This window comes from Dreissena polymorpha, chromosome 1 (genome assembly GCF_020536995.1).
Source record: "Dreissena polymorpha isolate Duluth1 chromosome 1, UMN_Dpol_1.0, whole genome shotgun sequence".
Lineage (NCBI taxonomy): Eukaryota > Metazoa > Mollusca > Bivalvia > Myida > Dreissenidae > Dreissena > Dreissena polymorpha.
In genome coordinates this window covers 118,033,197-118,051,286 of record NC_068355.1, presented here as the reverse complement: position 1 = coordinate 118,051,286, position 18,090 = coordinate 118,033,197, and the positions used below count along the sequence as shown (strand labels likewise).

Below are 18,090 nucleotides of genomic sequence, written 5' to 3'. Positions count from 1 at the left end.
CACAAATCATAAGTCCCCTCCAGTTTCACCGGTAGGGGACAACAACTTAGTTAAAGCATCCAAGTGTGCATGAAAGAGCTCAATATATCTACATACACACCCCAGCCACCCCACAAAAAATAGGGGAGTATTTTGGTATTATACATGGCAAAACCAGGGGACAAAAATTCCACTCGTCTGCTCGTATTGACGAGTGAAATCTTGAAAGAACGAGTGAATTTCCCTAAAGCTCTCGTCCTACAGGACGAGTGAAAAAAAACTGATGTTAAAATATGTATTTTCTGACCAGTAAGACTCTTTTTCATTAAATAAAATCATTTCTTAAAGCATATCTATTCCGAAAGTAGATCGCGAATGAACCGGAAATCGTAATTGTAAATTTCATACAGCAGGTGCGCGTTGTTATGCGAGACTGTGTCCCGAGTAAATATTGGCTTTTTGGTGTAAACTTTGCGTGTCCATGTTGACAGGGAACCATCTGACTTCATTCACTGTAAGTATTGATTTTTTTTAAAGAATAATTTTACTGCGAAGTACGGTTTTAAACCAGTCTGAATTTCATCTGAAAAATGTCTGACATACGAGCGTTCTTTAAAGGGGGCAGGAGCGATGTTCAACCATCCGAAATGGAAAGCACGCAAGCATTAGAAAAAGGAAAAAACAAATTTGTCTTCATTTATTTATTTTGTGTTCCTCATAAATAAAGTAAGTTAACATTTCTTCTGTGATCAGCTGGCATGAATAACTAAGTAAGCAGCATTTTAGCAGTGATATAGGAAACATTGTTTGTCATATCAGTCCTTTGCAATCTTTCTTTCACACATATTTGAAGGACAAGTGCATGTGTTTGCAGGACGAGTGAAAATTTCAATGCACTTGTCCTGCAGGACGAGTGCAATTTATAAATATTTTTGTCCCCTGAAAACTAATAGGCATTTTCCTTTCCTTACAAGTACAGTCTACCAGTTGGATTATGGTAGGTCTAAGCATTCTAAAGATATCATGCAGAAACAAAATGGACCAATCATATGACCAATGGACAGTTGCAAACAAAGATTTGTTCCAACTTCTGTGGCTTTCTAGATATTCTTACATGGTAGAAGTGCGCAGGCATACTCAGGGTTTTAAAATCATGTAGCATTCAGTACATCAGTACATATAAAGGACAAAGACATACATGCCATAATTTTTCAGACCAATTCCGAGACATTGAGTTAAATTGTCCGGGACTTTTGCCGATTTTCCGGGACATGTATAAAATGAAGCAATATTTACAGACATATGCATTTTTGTGGAACGTTTTTTTTTGGTTTCGCATCGTTAATTGCAAAAGTTTGAAAGCCTATCCGAAATGCACTTGATCTATTAACGTCAAATTAAACATTACTACTTCCGTTACTAGATACAAGCCACGTGTTTTCAGTGTAAGCCTTATAAACATAGATGGTGATGTCATGCGTTATTGTTATTAAGACCGGTGTGTAACGCGTAGTTGTTGATACGCCTTTATTCATTTATAACATTTATATAATAAAAAATACAACAATACAGTACCGTTAGATCGTCAACTCAAATCAATTCACAATACATACAACCAATCACAATAAAACAAATACAACAACATAAACTGCTTTTATTTTTTTACTGAGCGATGTTGGACTTCAGATGTGTGAACAACTATCCTTTGCCCTTACGCAGCGGGAAATAATGACGTAGTAGATTAAAGTCAATTAACAACCACATTAAACAATGCCGCCGTTTCGGTTTGACCGCGAACGTGATACAATCAATAGATAACAGGACCCCTGTTAGTTGATCGATTTTGACACGTAGCGTAGTCTGCCTATTCGGGTAGGCATTATCATGGAGAGGCTGCAGAAATACACAGATTCGAGGTGCAGTTAAGCCTAAGATAAGGTACATGTATATATGGATTTTGTAAATTCCGGGACATTTGACAGATTTCCGGGACAGCGGGACAAGTTCTTCATTTCCGGGACTGTCCCGGACAATCCGGGATGTATGGCATGTATGATAAAGAACCTCATAAACTTGAAAATACACACACAGTCAGAATTAGTCCAGAAAGTTTTGAGGGCCTTTCATGAAAAAGTATGTAGCCGAGTTCTGAAGTAAACTAATGAACAATGGAGTGAACTCCTGAATAATGGATTACCTGTCCAGTGCTCAACAAAGCTGCCCCCACCCCCCATGCCAATCACTAAGGCTCAGTCGGTTGTTGTCTGCTCAGCTAATGCTTAAAAGTATGTATGTATTCTGAGGCATATCACAATAAACCCCGGGTACATAAAATGCGCTTTAAGCACCTTGCCTATTGAACTAGGTATTCTTTCAGAATATTTTTCATATCACTGGTACTTGGTAGTATTCTTAAAGAGTCACCGAGGTACTTCTAAGTAATACCTGGGCCAAGAACAAGCAATCACAGATAACTATGGTTGTATGTAAGTCTTACCCGGTCCTTTAGCCTCCTGCACTCCTGCCTGGTGAGCATGTCAGACTTGGCTATGAGGGGGATGAGGTTGACCTTGTGATGGAGCTTCCTCATGACCATCACGTCAGCCTGCTTCAATCTGAACAAAGAAAAACGTACAGACATCCGGGTTATGCAATCATGAGGGAAACACATTAAAACAATTAACATACTGGAAATTTACATCAAGTGAATGCAAACGGTGCAGATTAAGACTCAAATGAAAGCTGTGCATGATATTGCCCCATTAATAAAACAAGAGCTGTCACCATAGGATGACATATGCCCCGTATAAATGCTTTGTAGAAGTTATGAGCTTTTTTCAAAACCTAAACGCAGATTTCTAAACCTAATCGTGGACCCTAAGTTCAAGGTCAAGGTAACAGGGGTCAAAATTTGTGTGTGTATGGAAAGGCCTTGTCCATATACACATGCATACCAAATATGGAATTGCTATCTGAAGCGACATAGACGTTATGAGCATTTTTGGAAATCTAAACGCAAAGTGTGACGGACAGACGGACGGACATTCCGATCACTATATGCCCTCCTTCGGGGGCATAAAAATGTCTTAGAATATAAAAATAAATCAGAAAGCCACATAAACTAGAGAGCGGACACCATGCTAAATCCTTGAAATGCACTCAGTGACCCCGTGACCTAGTTTTTGACCCGGCATGACCCATATTCGAACTTGACCTAGATATTGTCTAGATACAACTTCTGACCTTGTTTGGTAAAGATTGGATGAAAACTATTTGAATTAGAGAGCGGACACGAAAAGTGTGACAGACTGATAGACAGACTGACAGACAGACGGACAGTGCGAAAACTATATACCCCCTTTTCTTCGAAAGGGGGCATAAAAGGTACCATGTGCCTTCTAATTCAATGGCACGTAATGTTTAAGGCCGAATTTGATGTATTTTTTTTTTTTAAATCCTTTCAGTTATGCCTTTTGCTTAAAACACTATTATTGCTTTATTGAATTTTATTATTCGAAGATAATTACAAAGGTTATTTCCACAAATAAAGTCTAAAGTAAACTTTGTGATTTTTAAAGTAAGTAATTCCGCTGATGTTAATTAGCGAAAAAATTTAAGATTTATGACCGAGATATACAATTTCTTTTAAAATCAGATATCTGTCTTCGATTAAAACATTATTACTTTGTTATAAAAAAGGTATATAGTTCCAGATATACTCATTAAGAAAATGTATACGATTCAATACTGAGCCAGACTTTTTCATTGGGTATTACATATTTTTGTTTTTCTTAAGATTTATTAATTCTTTAATAATATTTTTTATTAAAGTATCATTTTTAAGGTAATGTAAAAGCTCTAGCCGAAATGAAATTGGTGATTTTAACTAAAATTGGTCCGAAAATATTTATAAGCGAAACTCTGTAAGATTTCATGTAGTGGTAAACTTTTCTTATTACAAAAAATATGGTTTAGCCTAAAACTTATTTGTTTTTTATTAATATCTTTTATTTAAAAATTGGTTTCAAACAAAAATCTCTAGCCGGAAAATATTTTTGTGATTTTAAATGTACTAGTCCAGGGAATATTCATTAGCGAAAATGTGTAAGATGTCAGAGCATGACAGTTTTTTTAATTGAAAAGTGAATACCTGCTTTTGCTTATAACTTTATATTTATTTTATCATTTAAATACCATTCTAATGTTAAAATCAAAATCTGTAGCCTGAACAAACTGTGTTTATCTTGGTCCAAATATTTACTTAATTGTTTGCTTGCTTTACATAATTTCTTAATACAATCTAAATTTAAGATAAAATGCTCAACATGACACATATGTAGTCATGCATAAACTTAAATAGTCCCAATAATGTTTTTTGCTACATTCCGTCAACGTATCAATTTCTTTCTTAAATGTTAACTATTAAGTTAAGATTTAAAATAAACTTATTTAAAACACGAATGCAGTGATTTTTTTCTTCGGTAATTACGGATTGTCAATTGAATTAAATCAATTAATGGTAAAAGAAACACCATCTGCGATTGAGGAAGGGAAGCATTCCCTCAGTGGGAGACTATGTCCCAATCGTGGATTAAAAAGAGGGCCTCAAAGGCCCAAAGTCGCTCACCTGTGATAACAAGATATTATTGGGACAAATCTTTTGACCAAGTTTCATGAAGATCAGAAAAGAAATGTGGCCTCTAGAGTGTAAACAAGGTTTTACTATAGCCAAATTATTAGGAAAAATGCCCCGCCCCCTGGCAGCCATGTTTTTCAACCAACCAGCATCATTTTAAAACTCTTCCAAGATATTATCAGGATGAATCTTCTGACCAAGTTTCATGAAGATCGGACAGTAAATGTGGCCTCTAGAGTGTCAACAAGATTTTACTATAGCCATATAAGGAAAAATGCCCCACCCCTTGGAAGCCATGTTTTTCAAGCAAACATAATTATTTTCATCCTCATCCAAGATATCATTAAGACCAATCTCCTGACCAAATTTCATGAAGATTGGACAATAAATGTGGCTTCTAAAGTGTTAATAAGGTTTTACTAAAGCCATATATATAGCCATATAAGAAAAAAAAAATCCCCCCCCCCCTCGCGGCCATGTTTTTAAAGCAACCAAAACCATTTTTGAACTTATCCAAGATATCATTGGGACAAATCTTCTGACCAAGTTTCATGATGATCAGAAAATGAATGTGACCTCTAGAGTGTTTACAAACTTTTACTATAGCCATAAAAGGAAAAATGCCCCGCCCCCAAGGTGGCCATGTTTTTCAACCAACCGGCAAGATATTATTGGGATATTATTGGGATGAATCTTCTGACCGAGTTTCATGAAGTTCGGACTATAAATGTGGCCTCTAGAGTGTTAACAAGATTTTACTACAGCCATATATAGCCATATAAGGAAAAATACCCCGCCCCTTGGCAGCCATGTTTTTCAAGAAAAGATTACCATTTTCAAACTCATCCAAGATATCATTGGGACAAATCTTCTGACCAAGTTTCATGAAGATCGGAAAATAAATGTGGCCTCTAGAGTGTTAACAAGATTTTACTGTAGCCATATATAGCCATATAAGGAAAAATACCCCGCCCCTTGGCAGCCATGTTTTTCAAGAAAAGATTACCATTTTCAAACTCATCCAAGATATCATTGGGACAAATCTTCTGACCAAGTTTCATGAATATCGGAAAATAAATGTGGCCTCTAGAGTGTTTACAAAGTTTTACTATAGCCATATTAGGAAAAATGCCCCGCCCCCTGGCGGCCATGTTTTTCAACCAATCGGCATAATTTTAAACCTCGTCCAAGATATTATTAGGATGAATCTTCTGACCAAGTTTCAAGAAGATTGGACAATAAATGTGGCCTCTAGAGTGTTAACAAGATTTTACTATAGCCATATATAGCCATATACGGAAAAATGCCCAGCCCCTTGGCAGCCATGTTTTTAAAGCAAAGGTTACCATTTCTGAACTCATCCAAGATATCATTGGGACAAATCTTCTGAGCAAGATTCATGAAGATCGGAAAATAAATGTGGCCTCTAGAGTGTTAACAAGGTTTTAATATAGCCATATCAGGAAAAATGCCCCGCCCCTTGGCGGCCATGTTTTTCAACCATCCGGCATCATTTTTGAACTCGTCCAAGATATTCTTGGGATGAATCTTCTGACCAAGTTTCATGAAAATCAAACAATAAATGTGGCCACTAGAATGTTAACAAGATTTTACTATAGCCATATATAGCCATATAAGAAAAATGCCCCGCCCCTTGGCAGCCATGTTTTTCAAGCAAAGGTTACCATTTTTGAACTCATCCATGATATCATTGAGACCAATCTTCTGACCAAATTTTATAAAGATTGGACAATGAATGTGGCCTCTAGTGAGTTAACAAGGCAAATGTTGACGGAGCACGACGGATGACGCACGACGGACAAAAAGCAATCACAAAGACTCACCATGAGCACGTTGTGCTCAGGTGAGCTAAAAAGTGTTAATTAGCATGTCTGTGACACTATATACTCCATATGTGTAGATGCTGTGATTAAGATAAGATACCATGCGTCACCTTCTCATAACATGTCAAATGACAATAAAGGCCTAATTCATGCTGAGTTTTATCAGAGTCGTAGATCAACGTCTCTGGTTTTATGACTCTTAAACAATGCAGATGGACCTGATAAAAATATTTATTTAATAAATACTAACTGTTATATAATTATTGTATTGATAACAGAAACCATCTAAATCTTCAAATATATTTAATAAATTTGCGTCATTTCGTTTTATTGTTCAGGGACCTATACAAACATATAGGTCCCTGCATTGTTCTTCAGTACCAAGATGGTGGCGGTAGGGGCGGTAATCCGGGAGAAATCGATTTCTGGGATGGTCTATATATCAGATCCAATAGTTCCAAGCCCATCTCTCAACATATTTAAGTATAATTCAGTCTACCTGACACACGTATGATAATGTATGCTCGGAAATGCTCCTCTTTGCAATCAAAATATTTAAAAGAGAACAAGTTTCAAAAGAAGAACAACTGGTGTTGATCGAGTGTTTTCCCATTCATCCATGAATTTCCATATATCATGTCACTTATTCTTGTGCAAAATAAACCTTGTGATAACTGATACGGCATAAATTAGATAAAAAAAATGTAAGATGTTTAGTTTTACAAAAGGGCATAATGACCAATAAAAAATGCAAGAACTCATTTGACTTTTGACCTCTGCATGTGACCTTAACCTTTGAAGGAGAGAACAAGATTCACATCCTAAACTTCCTCTTGCTATGGTGGGCATTTGTGCAGTTATTTCAAACTCCATATTGCAAACTTATGGCTGAGAGAGCACATGTTGCATAGAAGGACAGGCAGACAGACATAGAAGGACAGGCATATCAAAAATCTTAATGTTAATAAGAATAAACAAGAGAGCCAAGATGGCCCTAGTTCGCTCACCTGAGAGGAGTCGGTTCATTCAATCTTTACCAAATGTCAAACTTTACCTAGATATTGTCCAGACAAACATCTGGTCAAGTTTCATCATTATTTCATCTGCGAGTCATGATCAATATACCTATGAAGTTTCATGATCCTAGGCGTAAGCATTCTAGAGTTATCATCCAGAAACCATTTTACTATTTCAGGTCACCATGACCTTGACCTTTGACCAAGTGACCTGAAAATCAATAGGGGTCATTTGATAGTCATGATCATTGTACCTATGAAGTTGTATGATCCTAGGCATAAGCGTTCTTGAGTTATCATCCAGAAACCATTTTACTATTTCAGGTCACAGTGACCTTGACCTTTGACCTAGTGACCTGAAAATCAATAGGGGTCATCTTCGAGTCATGATCCATGTACCTATGAAGGTTCATGATCCTAGGCATAAGCGCTCTTGAGTTATCATCTGGAAACAATTTTACTATTTCGGGTCACCGTGACCTTGACCTTTGACCTAGTGACCTGAAAATATATAGGGGTCATCTACGAGTCATGATCAATGTACCTGTGAAGTTTCATGATCCTAGGCCTAAGCGTTCTTGAGTTATCATCCGGAAACCATTTTACTATTTCGTGTCACCGTGACCTTGACCTTTGACCTAGTGACCTGAAAATCGATAGGGGTTATCTGCGAGTCATGATCAATGTATCTATGAAGTTTCATGATCCTAGGCATAAGGGTTCTTGAGTTATCATCAGAAAACCATTTTACTGCTTTGGGTCACCGTGACCTTGACCTTGTGACCTAAAAATCAATAGGGGTCATCTGCGAGTCATGATCAATGTACTTATGAAGTTTCATGATCCTTGGCGCTCTTGAGTTATCATCCGGAAACCATCTGGTGGATGGACGGACCAACATGAGCAAAACAATATACCCCCTCTTCTTCGAAAGGGGGGGGGGGGGCATAATGAGAAAACTGCCCCCTTCCCAGCAGCCATGTTATTCAACTGACCGGAACCATTTCCGAACTCAACTCCCGTATCAAGGAAACAAATGTTCTGAGCAAATTTCATGAAAATTAGGCCAAAAATGTGACTTCTACTGTGTTCACATGTTTCCACTATATACATATTGAGAAAAATGCCCCGCCCACTGGCGGCCATGTTTTTTCAGCGATCCCGACCAATTTCAAACTCGTCCGAGATATCAATAAAACCAATGTTTTGACTAACTTTCATGATGATTGGGCAAAAATTGTGACTTCTAGAGTGTTTACAAGGTTTCTCTTTAGCCAAATAGGGAAAACTGTCACTATATACATATAGAGAAAAATGCCCCGCCCACTGGCGGCCGTGTGTTTTCACCGATCTCGACCATTTTCGAACTCGTCCGAGACAAAAGTTGAACAAATGTTAAGACCAACTTTCATGATGATTGGGCAAAAATTGTGACTTCTAGAGTGTTTACAAGGTTTCTCTATAGCCAAATAAGGAAAACTGCCCCGCCCACTGGCGGCCATGTTTTTTAACGGATCGAAACCACTTTTGAACTCAACCAAGATATCATTAAGACAAACATTTTGACAAAGTTACATGAAGATTGGACATGAAATGTGACTTCTACAGTGTTTACAAGATTTTTCTTTTTTTTGACCAAGTGACCTAGTTTTTGATCCGGCACAACCCAGTTTCGAACTCGGCTGAGATTTCATTGGGACAAAGCTTCTGACCAAGTTTCATGAAGATGGGACAAGAAATGTGGCCTCTAGAGTGTTTACAAGCAAATGTTAACAGACAGACGGACGGACATACGACGGACTAAGACCAGTCACAAAAGCTCACCTGAGCAATCAGGTGAGCTAAAACTAATGATACACACAAGTAAACTAAACAATCATGAATAAAATGGGAGTCAAGGGGGGGTTTATGTTAGAAAAGCTTTATTTATCAATACAGTAGTAACATAGTTTCTTTAGGATTTGTACTAGTGAAGTTATTTTTCAACGAACATGACCCAGATTAAAAATCAGCACAGTTAGTGTAAAAATAAACAGTCTGACCACCTTTGATGTTTGACAACCTCTGAAGTGGTAATAAGGTTGTTTTTTAGATTTGACCAGGTGACCTAGTTTTTGGTTGCACTTGTCCCAGATTCAAACTCGCCTAGAAATGGTCAAGATCAAACATTCAGACTAAATTTTGATCCAGATGAAGTCATATTTTTTAAAGATTTGACCAAGTGACATAGTTCTAGTCTTGATTAACATTGTGACCAAGTTTCAACTAGAGCTTTGTCACAGACATGACGAATACCCCCACATGCCGCATTCATCCACTTCACAAAAAACAGCGGACAGCATGCTCAATTTTTAAAACGCACTAAGTGACCCCTTGACCTAGTTTTTGACCCAGAAAGGCCCATGTTCTAACTTGGCCTTAAGATCATCTCCATAAATTTCTGACCAAGTTTGGTGAAGATCGGATGTAAACTACTTGAATTAGAGAGCGGACACGATGCTGAATGTTAAAAATCGCACTAAGTGACCCCATGACCTAGTTTTAGGGGCAGAATGGCCCATGTTCAAACTTGTCCTAGAGATAATTTAGATAAAACTTGTGACAAAGTTTGGTGAGGATTGGATGAAAACTACATGAATTAGAGAGCGGACAACATGGTGAGGTTTAAAACACACTAAGATACCCCGTGACCTAGTTTTTGACCCGGCATGACCCATATTCAAACTTGACCTAGACATCATCTAGATACAACTTCTGACCAAGTTTGGTGAAGATTGGATGAAAACTACTTGAATTAGAGAGCGGACAATATTGTGATGTTTAAAACGCACTAAGTGACCCCGTGACCTTGTTTTTGACCCGGCATGACCCATATTCAAACTTGCCCTAGACATTATCAAGATACAACTTCTTCTGACCAATTTTGGTGAAGATTGGATAAAAACTACTTGAATTAGAGAGCAGACAACATGGTGAGGTTTAAAACACACTAAGTGACCCCGTGACCTAGTTTTTGACCCGGCATGGCCCATGTTCGAACTTGACCTACAAATCATTGAGTTACAACTTCTGACCAAGTGTGGTGAAGATTGGATGAAAACTACTTGAAATAGAGAGCAGACACCATGCTCAATGTGTAAAACGTATTAAGTGACCCTGTGACCTAGTTTTTGATCTGGCATGGCCCATGTTCTAACTAGGCCTTCAGATCATCTAGATAAAACTTCTGACCAAGTTTGGTGAAGATCGGATGAAAACTACTTGAATAAGAGAGAGGACACCATGCTGAATGTTAAAAAACGCACTAAGTGACCCCCTGACCTAGTTTTTGACCCGGCAAGGCCCATGTTCGAACTTGGCCTTAAGATCATCTAGATTCAACTTTAGACCAAGTTTGGTGAAGATCGGATGAAAAGTACTTGAATTAGAGAGCGGACAACATGCTGAATGTTTAAAACGCACTAAGTGACCCCATGACCTAGTTTTTGACCCGGCAAGGCCCATGTTCAAACTTGGCCTAGACATCATGTAGATACAACTTCTGACCAAGTTTGGTGAAGATCGAATGAAAACTACTTGAATTAGAGAGCGGACACTTAATACGGACCGACAGACAGACCGACAGACCGACCGACAGACCAACAGACAAGTTCAGTCCTATATACCCCCCTAAACTTCGTTTGTGGGGGTATAGCAAGATTGAATCGTTATTGAGGCCCTTAGAATGGAAAGTAAGTTTTGACCTGCTGACCTAGTTTTTCGACGCAAATTCCAATTTGGCCATTACATTGTCTACAGAAAAATTCTGACCCAGTTTCAGTGAGATTGGATAAAACATGTGGTCTCTAGTGAGGTAATGAGCTAAATGTTGACAACAAAGAAGGATGCACAACATAGTTTGATCACAATAGTTCACTTTGAGCACAACATGCTCAGGTGAGCTAACAAGAGCACTGCATAACGGGTGCCAACTTGACATTGACCTTGACCCCAGTGACCTCAAACCCCATCAAAAGGTAGAGGTTCATGCAAGGTACCTACATGCCAAATATGAAAGAGATCAGTAAAGAATTGAAGGTGCTATGAGAAACTGTAACAAAAGTGTGACAGAAAAATCTATTATTAGCCTCGGTGACCTTGACCTTGACCCCAGTGACCACAAACCTACTCAAAAGGTAGAGGTCCATGCAAGGTACCTACATGCCAAATATGAAAGAGATCGGTAAAGAATTGAAGGTGCTATGAGAAACTGTAACAAAAGTGTGACAGAAGGAAGGAAGGAAGGAAGGAAGTAAGGAAGTACGGAACTACAAACTGGCAACTATATGCTCCACCGAAAATATTTCGGAAAGCATAAAAATTTAGAGGTCACAGTAACCTTGACCATTGACCTAGTGTTCCGAATATGGGTGTGGCGTGTATAACTCATCAAGGTGCAGCTACATATAAAGTTTCAATGTTGTAGGTGGAAGCACTTTCATTTTAGAACCAATGTTCAAAAGGTTAACGAAATGTTAAGGTTTTAGCACAACGCGGACGGCGGACGACACGACGAGTTGGCTTTGACAATACCTCGGGTTTTCTCTTAAAACAGTCGAGAGAAAAACCAACAAAAGTAACTTTTGTATGCAAATAATGACATCCATTACACTTATGCAGCAAAAGAATGCAGGTGGTCCCAGGCTTACCCATGGCCATAAGGAGATATGAAGTAGAGACAGCAGTGCACTCGGGTGTCTTGGATGTTCTTCCTGTTTAGACCACTCTCTGCCTTGTAGTAGGCATCAAACTGGCCGTCCACATAGTCAAGGACCGGCTGCCAACTTTAAAACAAACAAGCAAATTAGTTGAATTGATATCCCCGCCAATATGCCTCTGGACACTCAAACCAAGTTTCAATATAATCCGCCAAGCACTTCCAAGATATGGCTCCGGACACACAAAAAAGCATTTTTCAAGATACAAAGGGCCATTACTCTGTTATTAACAGACGATTTACAATGCTATTTGGCGTGCATCATCCTCTTGTCCATATATATACTCATACCAAGTTTCAATGAAATCCGCCTAAGCACTTCCAAGATATGGCTCCGGACACAAAAGTGCCGGACGGATGGACAGACGGAAAGACAGACAGAAAGACGGACGGACAACGCCAAAACAATATAACAAAACATGCCACACAGCTGTATACATAAGTAAGTGTCATTTTACAAAACACATTTATGATGTTGATACGTATAAATTTGATATCTTATAATTATTTATGGTTTAAGACTTAAATAACTCTGTTTAAAATGTACACATTGGTAAACTTATCAAGTTTTAAGTGTAGAACTAATGTATATGCTTAACATGGCCATAATAGTTTCCCAGCTCAACCCTTGAAATGCACTTCAAAAAACAGTTTCTTATAGTGTTTTTTAGACACACATTTTAAATCCCAACAAATCAGGTCTAGTCCCAACTATGGGGACTCACCTATCTTCTGCATTGATGGAGTCATTGAAGCCAGGTGTGTCCACTATGGTCAGTTTGAGTTTCACCCCTCGCTCCTCTATTTCCAACTCCTTCTTCTCCATCTCTACAGTCTTGTGTATGCGCTCTGATACAAAGTTAATTATACCATACATGTTGATGTAAATAATGTGACCACTGGGACTTGGCCTGTTTTCTTCCCAAGGACATGAATAACACAAACTCTGTACAAGACTTCTATCAGATGTTAAATGCCACAAATTCAATGCTCTAGGAATAGTGGTTTCAGAGAGTTTTTAAGAAGTTTACCATACAAGTCTATATAAGTTCTGTGAAACCTGGGGGTTGGTCAGTTAGTCCCAAGGAGCTTGATTTGAACAAACTTAAGAACCAAACGTTAAAAACAATGAAATTAAGACAAACAAGAGATGTGTTTGTCAGAAACACAATGCCCCCTACTGCCTGCTTTGATACATGTTTTTTTACCTTTGACCTTGAAGGATGACCTTGACCTTTCACCACTCAAAATGTGCAGCTCTACGAGATACACATGCATGCCAAATATAAAGTTGCTATGTGAAGGGACAACCTAAACGCAAAGTGTGACGGAAGGACAGATGGACGGACGGTCCGATCACTATATGCCCTCCTTCGGGGGCATAAAAATATAGTAGAACGAATAGAAATAATTAGTATCTGTAATAAAGCAAGAATGCCTATAATGGAATTGCAGTGTGAACACTACTACATTATATGCAAATAACACCCCTAATTGTGATACATTTTTAGGACTGTTGTCCTTCTCCAATGATAACGTCATAGTAAACTATTTATTAATCTTTTTGGCTTTACAAAATTGCCTCTGGCTCTGAAATTTTCATAGCTCCATTGGCTATGAAGATGAAAAAGTTGGTTTTGCAGATTGACGCACACAAAGAGGCAGACAACTGCGTAAGTAGTAAAGTTTAAGCTATTCTATTAATAGTCCAGCTAAAAAGTAACCCATAGGGCAGGAAAATTTTTGACCCCAGAGGCTAGATTTGAACAAACTTGGTGCAGGACCACCATATAATCTTATATGTCAAATACCAAAACTCTGGGCTGTGCTGTTTAAGAGATGTTCTTATTTTTGATTTATACATAATTACAATTTCACTTAAAACATTACTTGTTAATGGACCACTATACAATATCAAATAACAAGCACCAAACCTAACTGCTTTATAGTTTTTAATACATATGAATAAGAGAAACAAGTAACCACCATGACAGGGCCAATTAAAACCCAAAGATCATGATTTGAACTAATGTCATAGAGCACCAACATACACTGTTTGACACCTATGTGACTTTTCATCTAAGAGAAGACTTTCCTTTATAATTTTATATTAATCATGCAAACACTGAGGTGTGGCCATTTTTTTCACTATGGCAATGATTTCAACAAAGTTTGGACAGGACCACTTCACAGTGTTTCATACAAAATATGTTACCCAAAGGGATGCAATTTCATCAAATATTTTTGAACTTCACATTTAAACAACAAGATGTGTTTGTGAAACACAATGTCCCCCTATATGATGTTTGACCTTGTAGGATGACCTTGACCTTGTGAAGGATGACCTTGACCTTGACCTTTCACCACTCAAAATGTGCAGCTCCATGAGATACACATGCATGCCAAATATCAAGTTGCTATCTTCAATATTGCAAAAGTATTCATAAAATAAGCGATTTGGGCCACATATATTTGACCTCTGACCTTGAAGGATGACCTTGACCTTTCACCACTCAAAATGTGCAGCTCCATGAGATGCACATGCATGCCAAATATCAAGTTGCTATCTTCAATATTGCAAAAGTATTTATAAAATAAGTGATTTGGGCCACATATATTTGACCTCTGACCTTGAAGGATGACCTTGACCTTGACCTTTCACCACTCAAAATGTGCAGCTCCATGAGATACACATGCATGCCAAATATCAAGTTGCTATCTTCAATATTGCAAAAGTACTCATAAAATGAGCGATTTTGGCCACATATATTTGACCTCTGACCTTGAAGGATGACCTTGACCTTGACTTTTCACCACTCAAAATGTGCAGCTTCATGAGATACACATGCATGCCAAATATGAAGTTGCTATCTTTAATATAGCAAAAGTTATTGCAAAATGTTAAAGTTGGCGCAAACAGACCAACAGACCAACAGACAGGGCAAAAACAATATGTCCCCCACTACTATAGTGGGGGACATAAAAATCTATTTTTAGCACTAGTGACCGACATATGCAGCGCTGACTGGAAAGATTTTAACAACTTTGTGAAAGAGGTCACTCAAGGATTATTCTTGTCAAGTTTCATACAAATCTGCAAAGTGATTTAGGAGATGACATTTGAAGCATGTTTGATGACGATGGATGACACAGAACAACAGCCCCCCACCACAATAGCTCATCATAAGCACTTCATGCTAAGGTGAGCTAAAATCACTAAGAGTAAAAGTATGAGATCAAAGGATGCCAACCTTCAATGTTGTCCACCTTTCGGTCTTTGTACAGGTCCATGAGAAAGAGGCTGTTGATGAGTGTTGACTTTCCAAGACCGGTCTCACCTGAACAAAAATTAGGTAAAAACATGGCCTTGGATATTCCACTTTGTGATAAAAACATTTTACAAATATTGAATTAAGACATTCATATTTCAAGAAAAAAAATATGTTTTTAAGAATTATTTTATAATTTTATACAAATGTTAAGTAGTATTTTAATACTAACAAATTATATGAATTGAAATGCTACCTTTTATAAAAACTTTGTAGCATGTTATAGGTCTAATACTGGTCAAAATGACTCCTGGGAAACTAAATAATAAGTCGCGTTCTGAGAAAACTGGGCATAATGCATGTGCGTAAAGTGTCATCCCAGATTAGCCTGTGCGGACTGCACAGGCTAATCAGGGACGACACTTTCCGCCTTAACTTGATTTTCGGTAAGGAGGGACTTCCTTGAAACTAATAATACCATAAAAGCGGAAAGTGTCGTCCCTGATTAGCCTGTGCGGACTGCACGGGCTAATCTGGGATGACACTTTACTCACATGCATTAAGCCCAGTTTTCTCAGAACATGTCACTAATAATGCCAGTGAGCAGTGATTTGTGAACTCATAAGTGGTCTTCATGTGTGTCCCATACAATAATAACATGCAAACAAAGCTGATGCTTAATGTGTTTAAAATGCTGCAATGTATAATAAGTTCATACCGACAACCATGAGGGTGAAGTCAAATCCCTTCCGCATGGCCTTGCGATGAACCTGCTCTGGCAAAGAGGCAAAACCAATGTACTCATCATCTTCCTGAAAAATACAGCATCACAACATGAATACATACAAAATAACATTTACATATGTTCTTATACTTACTATAAATTATTGTTTTTATATTCTTCTTAAGAACATTTTATTTAGAAAAATCTGATTAGAGACAGTCAAGTTTCATTTTTTTTTAAATATTTTAATACAACACCAATTGATCATTACTTTGCTGCTTGATATACTCAACAAAGTTTGCAGATTATACAACACTCAAGAAATTCCAATTCATAGCCTTCAGGGAGTTATTCTTTAAACACAGAGCCACTCCATTATCTCAGGGTTTTTAAATATAAAAAGTAGAAACGTGTCACAGACACTAATGCCCTTACAATGCATGTTTTGACACAGACAAATGAACTATATATTCTACTGAGGACAAAAAAAGGGGCAAATAATGATCAAAGTCAAAATTCCTTTCAAAACCATCATCTACAAATTCAGGTGTGAAAGTTTGAGCAAAATCTTGCAAAATCTGCAAATCAGTAAGAGGAGTTGAACAAATACAATTTCCAAACTTAATATTCTACAAGTAGTCAAAATTCTGCAAATATTTTTTGAAGACAAAATGCCTTTCTTAACAATCAGCTACATAAAGCTCATTACACTAAGAAACAAGAGGGCCTGAAAGGCCCAAAGTCGCTCACCTGAGATAACAAGATATTATTGGGACAAATCTTCTGACCAAGTTTCATAAAGATCGGAAAATAAATGTGGCCTCTAGTCACTGTTAACAAGGTTTTACTATAGCCATATAAGGAAAAATGCCCCGCCTCCTGGCAGCCATGTTTTTCAACAAACCGGCATCATTTTTCAACTCGTCCAAGATATAATCGGGATGAATCTGCAGACCAAGTTTCATGAAGATCGGACAGTAAATGTGGCCTCTAGTGTTAACAAGATTTGACTATAGCCATACAAGGAAAAATGTCCTGCCCCTTGGAAGCCATGTTTTTCAAGCAAACATAATTATTTTCAAACTCATCCAAAATATCATTGAGTCCAATCTTCTGACCAAATTTCATGAAGATTAGACAATAAATATGGTCTCTTGAGTGTTAACAAGGTTTTACTATAGCCATATATAGCCGTATAAGGAAAAATGCCCCACCCCTGGTGGCCATGTTTTTAAACCAACCAAAACCATTTTCGAACTCATCCAAGATATCATTGGGACAAATCTTCTGACCAAGTTTCATGATGATCTGAAAATAAATGTGATCTATAGAGTGTTAACATGGATTTACTATAGCTATATAAGGAAAAATGCCCCGCCCCCGTGGTGGCCATGTTTTTCAACCAACCGGCATCATTTTCTAACTCATCCAAGACTTTATTGGGATAAATCTTCTGACCAAGTTTCATGAAGATCGGACTATAAATGTGGCCTCTAGAGTGTTTACAAGATTTTACTATAGCCATATAAGGAAAAATGCCCCGCCCATGGCAGCCATGTTTTTCAAGAAAAGGTTACCATTTTCAAACTCATCCAAGATATCATTGGGAAAAATCTTTTGACCAAGTTTCATGAAGATCGGAAAATATATGTGACCTCTTGAGTGTTCACAAGGTTTTACTATAGCCATATAAGGAAAAATGCCCCGCCCCCTAGCGGCCATGTTTTTCAACCAACCAGCATCATTTTTCGAACTCGTCCAAGATATTATTGGGATGAATCTTCTGACCAAGTTTCTGGAAGATCAGACAATGAATGTGGCCTCCAGAGTGTTTAAAAGATTTTACTATAGCCATATATAGCAATA

At 37.8% G+C, this 18,090-nt stretch overlaps 1 protein-coding gene across 5 annotated transcripts in view; it reads right to left on the bottom strand.

The window, feature by feature from the left end:
• Window positions 1-18,090, bottom strand: part of LOC127846367 (septin-5-like) — a 78,340-nt gene that overhangs the window by 13,442 nt on the left and 46,808 nt on the right. For all 5 annotated transcript variants that reach the window (XM_052377593.1, XM_052377606.1, XM_052377597.1 and 2 more), the window contains 5 exons: window positions 16,219-16,312; window positions 15,483-15,569; window positions 12,957-13,080; window positions 12,164-12,298; window positions 2,477-2,594 (listed from right to left, as the gene is read on the bottom strand). In XM_052377593.1, coding sequence (XP_052233553.1) covers window positions 2,477-2,594; window positions 12,164-12,298; window positions 12,957-13,080; window positions 15,483-15,569; window positions 16,219-16,312 — 558 coding nt within the window. The remainder of the gene's footprint in view (window positions 1-2,476; window positions 2,595-12,163; window positions 12,299-12,956; window positions 13,081-15,482; window positions 15,570-16,218; window positions 16,313-18,090) is intronic.